We start from the raw sequence: 12,122 nt of genomic DNA on the forward strand, positions 1-12,122 counted from the left end.
CAGTTTGTTACACAGCACAGGAAATGAATACATGCAGGTAAGCCCTCTAATAACGATCTTAATGTAAAACACCACAGTCAGTGTTCTGAAAAAGTACTGCAGTGGTTTGAAGTATGACTGTCAGACAGCAGCCCAAACACCCACACAGGCACTGTGGGCAGCCGTTTTTTCATCACCATGTTTCTGGTCTTGGTGATGAGCCGCAGGCAGGGGTGTGTGTGTACACATAGTCACCATGGTAACCACGTCCATCTGAGCCCCAAATTGCATAGTGGCCTCTTCACAGATGCCATTGTCTTGGAGGGACAGATCCACATTCGCAGCTGTCATCTCGCCAAGCAATGCACACACCTCCCTTTTCTTGTCCCATGTCCACAAGACTTCAACATTTTTGGCTTCTGTGCTCACTACAGCAGTGGCTTCCAAACATTCTTCTAAATAGACAGATCCTTTAACCAAAATACGGTGGGAAACCAGTAGCTAACACCAGTGGCAGTGGGGTGGCTCTTCTTAAAGTGGGACTGGGGGTGAGGATGGAGTCGCCCACCGGACCTCTCACCACTGGGCACCTCTGAGCCCTGCTCAGGAACCCTTGGGTCTTGTAGGAACCTAGTTTGAAAACCACTGCAATAGAGGGATTTTTGAAAGCCACATGGTAGAATCTCTGCTAGGACATTCTGGTCTGCTGTGTTGCTGGTCTACTTGCCACTTCACAGGGCATGCTGTCACAGGCGTATGACCCTGGAATCCAACGCAGGCCTCCCGTGGTGCACGATGCCTTTTGTGTCTATTGAGGGGCAGCACTGCTGCTGGGTATGCAAACACACACACACAATCCATCACCTTCAAGGTCTACCAAGGTGTGGCCACATAATCGCCTGAGTACTCACCCACAGGTGCAAGCTATCCATGCCTTCAAGGGGACGCATGGTTCAAGGTGTGGGTGGCCAGAGGATTCAGAGATTTCCTAGTATCCATTTATTTTGCTCCCTCTTAGCTCTACTTTCAGATATCCTGCCGAAGAGATCGCTAACTGACGGTGTAGAGAGAGCAGAGGTCACGTGCTCTACCTGCAGGCTGCCTTCTCACATGTGCCTTCAGAGCCACGTGCATTAGTGATGTACTCAGAAAATATTTGAGCTCAAACACAACTATCTGTATTTATACATGTACAACATTTACTTTTGCATAAAGGGATCAAGGCAGAAACTAGCTCGTGCCCGCAGAATGAAAATAACAATTGAAAAACCAATAGATTGCATTTTGTTTGTGTCCTCTTTCACTACGGCTTGGCTCAGATTATAATATCAGTGAATAAAAGGGTATTAGGATTTTACAAATGTTTTAAAAGTCCCGATGAGTCATCTTGTGCTCAAAAACAGAAAGCCAGATCACCAAATCAACTTTCATGTTCTTGCAGCAATAACAGAGCTACAAGTTCTCATTGATCGAGCAGTTGTGGGAAGAGAATCTGAAACTTGAGCAATTCTCACAGACCCCAAGAATATGTCCACGGATCTGAGACTATGTCCATGGACCTGAGAGTCTGAGACTGTGTTCATGGACTTGAGGATATGTCTATGAGCCCAAGAATCCTTAGGTAGAAGCTAAGAAACTGCTTAAAGCACAGGAGACTTGTTCTCTAAACACATAGTTCTATTGCAAATAATCCCTTATGAAAGCAAACTTTTTGTCTTTATTAATTATAAAATTTCCCTTTTTAGGATGACCAGTGACCTAATAACATAATTTAAACCTTTAGGTCCCTTGGGGTTAGAAAGACTAGTATAAGAAATGTGTCCGGCATGGAGGACTCAAATCAAATGTTTGTTGTTAATGTATTAATCATTCCTTACTTGCAAGAACATTGATAAACACCAAAACTTCAGCCTATGCCTAAAATAGTGCCTCACTAAGGAAGAACTTAATAAGTGTTGGCAATTGTCCTTTCATTAATACTAGAAATCCATCCATATTTTTATAGTTTAATTGAAATTGGCAGTGTGACCCAAATTTCAACATTACAAAGCTCCTAGAAGTATAAAGAGGATCTGTGGTCTTAATTTGATGAAGCATTTCTTCTCTGATGATTAGCCTTTGTCCCTTCTTCAACCAGATAAAAAAATTGCATTTAATTCTATAAACTGCTCAAATGCCCATTTATATTAGCTACTGAGCCCACAAAAGTGGCTGGCACAGTTCCTTGCCATCTCTAAATTAGTGAACTTTTCCTGTGAATCTCAGAGATAAACTCATTATTATACTGGTTTATTTTTCTCTTCTTCCACCCAATCTCTGCTCCACTTCTTTTTGAAAATAGCAATTTGTTTTAAATAAACGTTGACACTCAATTCTGCATGCTCTTTGCTGCACGCCACCAGCACGTGTGGAATTCATCACTCGCTCCCTGGGGTGCCCGTGCACCCAAGGCAGGGTCTTTCACAATCCAGCGCATCTCCATGTGTTATCAGCACTGGATATAAAAGCAGAGACTAATTCACTGACAAATTAGACTTTGGGCCTTGAGGTCGAGTTTGACATAGAACTCTATGATTTCTAATACTGGAGGATTAATTAAAAATTGATCCCAAATCGCCAATGAATAAGGAGCTGTGGAGAGCCTTCCCTTCTTATTGGATTTCTGTACATTCTTCTAAAAAAATGCAAATGTAAAAATTTTTATTGCTGATCAATTTGCTCTTTAAATAATGATTCCAGTGACATTTGTGTTATTGCTTAGCAAAGCAAAAGAATATTCCACCCCTGCTCTGAAGGAGTGGAGAGCAAATAATCAAACACTGAGTGTGAGGTGGAATTGCACTATGCGACCAGCCATGTGTGTTCACACATCACTTCAGCTTTTACACACTGACTCTGTGCAGTCTGATCGTTACGGTAACGCAGGAGAAGAGGACAGTCCAGTTCAGAGATCAGGTAAGGTGTCCAAAGTCCCATGGGCAGCAGGTGACAGAGCCAGCATTTGCACCGCTCTTTGTCTATTATATTTTTAAAAATTAAATTATGGCTTTCTTCACTTAGGGCTTAGCTTTGTGGATATCTCTACTGATGTGTGACGTTCTAATGGCATTAGCTTTTGATCTTTGATTTCCCTAAATAATCCTATTTCTTTGAGCAGAACTGGCTGACACCTGCACGTTCCCAGGAAGAACTACCTATGTGTTCTAGAAAAAGTAAAGCAAATGAGGATGGATTTGTGGGCGGGCACTATAACACACAAAGGTTCACAGAGGTGGTGAAAATGTCATGTAAGGGTGGCTGGAAGGGACTGCTCCAGGCTGCAGGGCCTTGCTTGCCAAGGTGAGCATAGAGATGGGGGTGGAAGCTGCGGACAAGCTCTGATTCAGGGGCCAGAAGGGCTGAAGAGCCTCTCCTGGCCTCTGAGCATGTGTCCTTAGCTTTGCATCCACAGGACAGATATGGGACGAAACAACAGCATCTTTGATCCTGCAGTCATGGAGGAGGGACACTGACCTCACACCTGCCAATACTTGGGAGATAACGAGCAATGAGTAACAGCTCTCCCACCCCGTGCTGCCCGGCATCCTGGGGAACAGAGCCCTAGCAAGTTGCAGAGGCGAGTCGGCACGGCGTTTAGGTGTACTGGTGTCTCATCCACCACTACTCTGCTGTGCTGGAATATTTTAGGAAGGTTTTACAGAGGGACCAATTTGACAGCAGTTGCTCCTTCCTTTATTAACTGGAGGCTACTTTTCTCACTGCTGTTATACTATTTATTAGAACTTAAACCGTTCCTCAAATAGGCTTAGGTGAGACCCCTCAGATCTCCCTTAAAATAATACAGAAACTTTGCTGTCTGGGTTTTGTAGATTTGGGTAAGAGCTACATAACCAAATCCAAACTGTACAGAACAACAAGAATTAATGGTCTGAAACTATTAGCAGTGACTTAAAATTTTACTAAGTCATGAATTCTTGTAGGAATTTTTAAAAAAAAATTAACATAAAGCTCTCAAATCAAGGACTTATTCTAAGGTGATTCAATTGGCACAGAATAATAGGACTCAGACCAGTACATTATTTTCAAGTGGAAGGGTGGATTTAATCAGAGCTTACACTAAGAGCTAAAGAGCCACTAAAATTATTCTAACAGGATACGAAACAGGTATGGCAAGTATTGAAGCTCTAGGATAAAAAACAAAGGAAAAAAGAAAGAAGGAGAAAAGTTATAGGGGAAGAGGAAAAAAATGGATTGGATACAGAAACAAAAGCAACATAGGAAGTTGATGGTCTGAATTGCACTGGAATATTTTGGTAGGGCAGCAAGGGTTAGTCCAAGCAGAGCCAAGAACAGCCTGATGAACTAAAGCTTCAAGGTGCTCTCTGACCCAGCCTTTCTGCAATTGTGTCATCCCAAGGATGTGGGCCGGAGCCTGTGTGCCCCTTGGTGTTCAAGGCGGGAGCAGAGCTTTCCACCCACCCCTGCCATTTCTCACCATCCTCTTTGGTCCGGGTGAAGATCTGCTCACTCCTGACTCCGTCTCCCGCGCGGGTAAAAGCCAACACCTGGATGCTGTAGTTGGTGTATTTTTCCAGCCCGTCCAGCTCCAGGGAAGGCTGCGTGGTGGTGACGTTTTTAATCTCGCCCAGCTCTGGAGGACAAGAACAAGAAAACATGATCCTGTTACTGAGCTTGTCGATGCTTGTGTTCCCACACTGTCCTAGCTGGCTGGCACTTGCCATCATCTGCCAGACACTGGAGTTGCTGTTAATAGACGGGACTGCCCACAGTTATTGTGAGATGCCGACACTACGCGCCCATTTGGAAAAGATCACTCACGCCAAACTGCCCCCAAACACCAGGCAGAACACTGGTGTGGAAAACAGCAATTTTTCCCAAGTGTTATAAACCCAACGCCAACACCACGGCCACCACTCAGGGAAAGCCCTCTGGGCTGGTAACATGGCACACCCTTGCACCCAACACCAGCAAGCTTAGGACCATGTGCTGCACACTCTGTAGATCCATTCTGACTGTTCACTATGACGCTTCTGCAAGTTGGGTTTTTTTAAAAAAAAAAACAGACTCTAACATACTTGTATTTTTAAATACCTAACTTGGTCTCAAATATCTGAACTAAGATCTACCCTCTCCACAAATTGCAAGTATAGAAAATAGTATTGTTAACTATAGTCATCACTTTGTACATTAGATCTTCAGAACTTATTCATCTTGCATAACTGAAACTTTGTATCCTTCGGGGGCGAAAAAGCACACGGTAACTATGTGAGGGGAGGGGTGTGGTAACTAGCGTGACTGTGGTGACTGTTTGACAGTGGATACATCTGTCCAAACAAGGTGCACACCTTAAATACATACAATTTTAATTTGTCAATTATACCTCAGTGAAGCTGGAAAAATAAAGCATTTAAAGTAGAATAGAATACATCTGTGCTAAGCCGAGTGGCTGAGCAAATTCCTCTTTTTACCTGGCGTGAACTCCTCCCGGCATCACTGCTGAAGTGACATGCGATGTGTCAGAAACTTGGCGTTGGCTAAAAATGCTTCACTTTCTGGAGTGGGATCGGCTAATAATATTCAAAGATGGAACATTATGCACTCTCATCTTTGTCAGATTATACATGGCAATTTGAGGAAACTTACAAATGATGTGTTAAGTACCTCCATGGGGGTTTGGCGGTGGGTTTGAAATGAGTCACCTACAGAGCCAGAGAGGGAGCCCAGAAACTGTCGCCTGCAGGAAAGGGCTGTCAGCAGAACGCCGGGTACCCCAAGCGTGCCCGTTACCCCAAGAACACGCGAGGCTGAGGGCCGGGGCTCCCTGTTGAGCGGCGGGCTGCAGTACAGGCCACCTCTGGACCACGCAGAGAGCAACGGGGCTGTCTGTCAGTGTCTGTAGCTCTCTGCTGTCTCTGCCTTAGCAAAGGTAGCTGGCATGCCACGCGTGCATGCAGAACTCAAGAGCTTTTCAGATTTAGAGACTTCTACATTGCATGTCAAAGATCACACACCCACACACACACACACACAATCAGGGGACATGCAGCCGAGGGAGGGCCCCACAGGGGCAGTGTGCCCGGAGCTGGCTGTGAGAGCTCGACTAAGGTCTGCTTCCTCATCTCCAAGAAGGGCACAGAGAAAGTGTGATCCTCTTACAATACAGGGGACAGCTGTGCCCACCCGGCAGTGCTGTTTGGAATCAGACACGCTGAGGAGGACGAGGCTGGTGGAGAGGGACAGGGCCAAGTGGTGCCCCCCGATCTTCTTAAAGACAGCCACGATGGAAGCAAAAGAATTAGATCTATGGATGAATTACAAAGAACTCATTAGAACTAACATTTGGATGCTTACTCATTTGGAGGTTCGTATCATTTTGAGTAACTAATTTGTCAGGAACCATGAGTAGCGATGCAGTCAAGACCCCAATTCAAAATTATCCCCCAAAGATTTCTAAAACTACCTGAGCGCCAGAACCGGATCTTTCCACACGAGCACCTCAGTGTCTCTGAAGGTGGGGTATTTTCCTCACCACAGACACTGGGTGATTAGCAGATATAGGAGAAACAAAAGGAAAATGACGAGAAAAGCCAAATACAAAACTGTGCTTCATTTGCCATTCTTTTTAACTCTTTTTTTTCCTCTATGGCTTAAACATAGATTTCTATCGTCAAGCTTGGGATGTTTAAATATATATATATATATATGTGAATTAAAGTGTTCAGTTGAGGTCATGAGTAAAATAAAATGAAACAAATATATAAAATAAATGTAGAAATCATATTCTTTCTATTATAAAAAATGTTTAAACAAGATGGTTTTATGTATTAATTTATCATGCCCCATTTTCAAAGGATTTTAAGGCAGAAAACAAAATAAGGGTGGAAATAACTGCTGAAGCAACCAACCCCCAACCACCCCGCACACTCCAGTCAGCCCTTAAATGTCGCTGCCCTTCAGAATCGACCATCTGAAGAAAGACAGAAGAGATGAACAGTAGCTAAGATTCGGATGAAAACGGTGACTTCTCAAAGTGTACAGTTTTCCTAGCAACCTGAACTGTTTCTGTCAGCCCTTACAAACTATTTAATTTTCTGATTATGATAAAATACTCAGAAATTTTACCAAAATATTGCATATTTAACCTGCCCTATCAAATATACTAACCAATTTTATTTGATCTTATCACATTAACAACAAAATGCTTTCTTATACCTATTTTGGAAAGTATTTGGGTCAATTGCTAAGCACAGCAGTAGTAAGAATCTCTGTCTCTCTCAGTCTCTGTGTGTGGTGTGTGTGTGCTATGTGCATGTGTGTGTGGTGTATGTAGTATACATGTTGTGTGTGGTATATGTGTGTGGTGTGTGTGGTATACATGTATGCATGGTATGTGTGGGGGTGGTGTATGTGGTATACATGTTGTGTGTAGTATGTATATGTGTGTGTGGTGTGTGTGGTATACATGTTGTTTGTAGTATGTATATATGTGGGGGTGGTGTGTGGTATACATGTGTGTGTGGTATGTGTGTGGGCGGTGTATGTGGTATACATGTGTGTGTAGTATGTATATGTGTGTGTGGTGTGTGGTATACATGTAGTGTGTGTGGTATGTGTGTGTGGTGTGTGTGGTATACATGTTGTATGATGTATGTGTGTGATGTATGTGGTATGCATGTTGCATGTTGTGTGTGTGTGTGGAATATGTGATGCCTTTTCAAGGTTTAGCTTGTGTGGTTCTTTACACAGTCACGACGTACTCGATGTCTATGAGAATACAGCCAACCCCCAAGGCCACAGCCTGAGGAGTTTGTGTAAATGCTTCCAGGAATTCCACGAAATGTCCCGCTAATTCATAAATGTCATCTCCCAGGGAGCAGGTAGGGCGGGACTGTTCATAAGCAGGTATACATTGCTGAGGATTTCTTGCTTTCCTTTGGAAATTAAGTGTGGAACTTCTACATTATACATTAATCACATCACTTTGATCTTAATTCCATGAATAAAAGTATGTTTAAAAAAACTGTATGCACTCCAAGCATTCTTTATTTAAAGAATTACATGTTTTTTTATTAGTAAAACTATAAAGCCACATCATGCATTTTAGAAATTAAGATGCTAACAATGTTAGTAAATATTAGGGATATTTGAAAATATGAGTAATATGAATCACTGGTCACCACTGGATTCCGGAAACATTTCCAACAAGACCAATAAAAGGAACAGTTTTAGTGTAATACTGGCTTTAGGTGAGTGTGCTAGTGTATTTATTCAAGATGAAAAACAGAAATCGGAACAAGTATGTGTACTGATATCCTATGGTATTTTGTCAATAAAATACATGACTTTTGCTAATTTCCATTGTTCTACACTCTGCAATTTTTTTAAAGCTTTTCTTTGGGGGGTGAAGTTGTTACAGAATTAACCACTTAATCTGCCCCTCGGTGGGGCTGCACATCACTGGGATTGCGGTTCCTTATGCATTAGAGTCCCCCTTATTCACTGCTCTAGAGCCTCCCCCAGGGCAGACCAGGCATCCCTGGTGTCTCCTATGAGCTCAGCACAGAGCAGGTGTTCAGTTAATATGTCTGCTGCAAGACCCAGTGGGTAGATCTTTCTAGAAGGCCTCTCAGTGTTGGGTGGTGTTCAAGGTACTACACTCCGCATCAAAAGGAGTCAGGTCTGGTCCTCAGCCCCAAGAAACACATCTAGTTAGAGATATGAATAGCTAAGGCATAAACACTGGTGTCTTCTTAGCAAATGATGCTTGCTTTGCTAACGTGTCTTCTTTCCTTTATTCTGGCACCAATAATGGAGTCCCCTGCAGCCTTTGAAGCTCATGTGTTCCGCTTACCTGTATAGGGACAAGGGACCTGCTGGGGAGAACAGCTCCAGGTGATCCTGAGTAGGGATGGGATAGGCTCTTTGCCATATCTCTCCAAACTTAGAGGCAAGCACCCGCCAAGGGCCCACACCCAGTCAGAGGGCTGAAAGAAGCCCCACACAAGAGGGGTGGCCCCATCCAGGGGCAGGGGGCCCAGGAGGAGTCTGGAAAGTGTGAGCAGGGGGGATGCAGCAGTGGCCGCCAAAGCTCCGGGACAGAAAGTGTGAGGCCTGTCCTGTGAGGGGCTGCAGCCCTGCTGTGCACCCAGCATGTTCCATGGCGGGCTCAGTGGGGCTGCAGCATCCACAGCCTGAAGGCAAACACACCAGGACTTGCTCCCCTAAGAAACTTCTGGCCCCAATCTTGGTGCCACCTGAGCAGGTCTCTTATCAAAGTCTTGTGCCAAATGAACAGGATCTTTTGCCCTACAACTTGAAAGACACACACACACACACACACACACACACACGCACAAAAACAAGAGAAAGAACAAAGAAGAGAAGGAGGAGATGAAGGGGAAAGAAGAGAAGAAAAAGAGAAAACAGAAATGGAAGCTCTGGATTTAACAGCTCCTCCTGGTGGGAGATAATATTCCTCTCCGGTGTTCTGGCATTCTTCCTGAGCCGGCCTGCAGTTCAACTACAGGAACTTGAAAGTTCCCTGCTATTTGGGGAATAGGAAGAGGCCAACTTTTTGGGATACATATCATAAAGAATGTTCTTGGTAGAGATCAAGGTTTTGGTGCTGCCTGCAGAACCTTGACATAGATACTCATCGTGAGGAAAATACACCCAGGTCTAACTTTCCCAAGTGCCACTCACTCCCTTCCTACGCTTTGAATTGCATTTTGAAGGTACATGATGTTTTAGACAGTGTTATGCACCTATTTGCATGTTGGATGAGAGACAATAGAAAAGAGGAAAGTGTCCATTTATAAACAAGTGCCCGCCACATCCTGAATCAATCCCACGTTAGGAAGGGCATCTGCAAATTCCATCCTGCATCCTTTGGAGAAAACTCAAAGTCCCAGTTTCATCCTCTTACCTCCATCCATGAGGTTGGCCCAGTAAATGACCCGGAACCCCTGGAGAATTCCGTTCAAGGCTTCCTTGGACAGCGTGGACCAGGATATTGATATGCTCTCTGGTGATGTTGCTATGGCTTGGACATTTTCAGGGGGGTAACTGGGCACTGAAATTAAATAATTAGAATTTGTAATAACTGCCAGTGTGGTTTTATTGGCAAAGCAATATCAAAAAAGCAACATAGTTTAAGATTCATTGTGCAAGTGAAAGAAAAAACTGCACTCAATCCCCAAAATAAAAGAAAAAAATGCCACTTCCCTATACAAATATTATGGTAACTTGGTAAAATATCATGAGTTTATGCATATGCTCTAAAGGATTCCATAGAATGGAACTTAATTGCCTCATTTCAAGGGAGGTTATCTAGGCTTAAGTTGAGTACACTTTTGATTTTATTGCCTGAGTAGAAGACCATTGCTTGTCTGATTTACATTCCCATTATTCTTGCAAGTTATTTAAGTTACATTCACTTTATACAGTACAGTCCCTCCATATTTAGTGATATCTGACATTTAAATCAGTAGCTCGACTAGGAGAAGTGCTACAAGGCAGAAACGTAATCAGTGTTTCCACGGCCTCATCTTCACCAGCCTCCTTTCCATTCTGTAATATTTTGTCAGAGGGAAGAGAGACCATGGACTAAGAAACAGGCTTGAAGATTGTTTGAAGTAGTTTTAATACTGAGCTTACACAGACCTTCAAGGTTGGAGCTGGGTGAGGTGCAAAGTATTGACTGAAACACGTACCTCAATAAAAAATGAATATTGAAGCAAACACCAAAGATGTATTTAACCGCTATTGCAAAGATTATTAAGACAGGAAGAAGGTCCTAGCGTTCAAATTTCTGGTTGGCTAAGACGTCTTTCCCAGTTAAAACCGCCAGACATTACAGATGCAAGTCACAATTTCCTCCTCAAACCTATGACCCAGGGGCTAACTGCACACGAGGAAATTGCCGTGCAAGCTTGCTGCCTTCAAATCTACCACTCATGGCTACAATTAACCCTATATCTTATCTCTCCACCTAAAACTTTGTGTCTCTAGACAAGCACTACCGGAAATTTGAACTTCTAGGTTATTTTCAGTGCTAAGGTGGAAGCCGCATTAATGCGCCGCGGCCACTAGGGGGCGCTCGGTCACTGTGCGAGCTGCCGCGGGAGCCTGAGACTCGGTTTTCCCTGGTCTCTGAATGCTTGGAAATAGAAAGCAATCCGAAAAAACAAAACAAAACAAAACAAAACAAAACAAAAACCACTTCTGAACATTGATTTGGGAGAAATTCTTAGGAAATCGGATTTCTGCATTCTAGTCAGACTTCTGCAGTAGTGGGAAGAGCCTTGGTTTCACAATTGGCAAAAGCCCAATTCTTGTGCTTGAAATGAATGAGGAAGGTTCCAGAAGGGAATGCATTTTGGCTTTGCAATGCAGAGCGAGGTGGGGAGGTCATCGGGACAGGCTTTCCCACCTGAGACCTGAGATCATGCAGGTCCCTGCAGGTCCCTCTGCCTTGTCTCTGCAAAGTCAGCGGGGAGCCAGGCTGGGGGAGCCCGAGAGGCCCAAGAGCCAACCGTGGAGGGCAGAACCTACCATCCTCGAGGGTGGTGGTGATAATTTCCTGAGAAGAAGGTCCCGTGCCCGCCCGGTTGCAGGCCTGCACCACCAGGCCGTACTGGGTGAACTTGTTCAGGTTGTCCAGGGTGTAAACCTCGCTGTCCCCAGTGGTGTCGATACTGATGATGTTGAACTGGAAGTTCCCCCCAGTGCTGTACTCTCGGTAACCTATTTGGTAGCCACGGATGATCCCATTTTGCAAGTGTTTCTTGGGAGCCTAAACAGGAGAGAAGAGAACACACTAAAGAAGTCTTGAGACAGGACAAGAGCCAAAGCAACACCCACAGCAACTTAGGGAAACAAAAACAGAGTGACAGTCATAACCATGGTGTAGGAGGGGCAGCAGCGTTCCTCACAGCCAACACACCCACAGTGCTCGTTCTTCGCCAGACACTCTTCCTCGGCCCGTGTTACCGCGCCCGACCCTCACCACCCTCCTGAGAACACACTCTGATGACCCTTGTTTTACACAGGAGGTCACTCATGTCCCACCAGCTGGAGGGGAATCTGAAAGCTGGCGTCTGGCCCCAGTCCGTGCTCTTAGC

The 12,122-nt window shown here is 44.3% G+C and overlaps 1 protein-coding gene across 1 annotated transcript in view; it reads right to left on the reverse strand.

Annotated features, from left to right (window-relative positions):
• Window positions 1-12,122, reverse strand: part of DSCAM (DS cell adhesion molecule) — a 718,109-nt gene that overhangs the window by 84,846 nt on the left and 621,141 nt on the right. The window contains exons 17-19 of the mRNA XM_045558333.1: window positions 11,554-11,794; window positions 9,926-10,072; window positions 4,475-4,630 (exon numbers count right to left, since the gene is read on the reverse strand). Coding sequence (XP_045414289.1) covers window positions 4,475-4,630; window positions 9,926-10,072; window positions 11,554-11,794 — 544 coding nt within the window. The remainder of the gene's footprint in view (window positions 1-4,474; window positions 4,631-9,925; window positions 10,073-11,553; window positions 11,795-12,122) is intronic.

This window comes from Lemur catta, chromosome 1, assembly GCF_020740605.2.
Source record: "Lemur catta isolate mLemCat1 chromosome 1, mLemCat1.pri, whole genome shotgun sequence".
Taxonomy (NCBI): Eukaryota; Metazoa; Chordata; class Mammalia; order Primates; family Lemuridae; genus Lemur; species Lemur catta.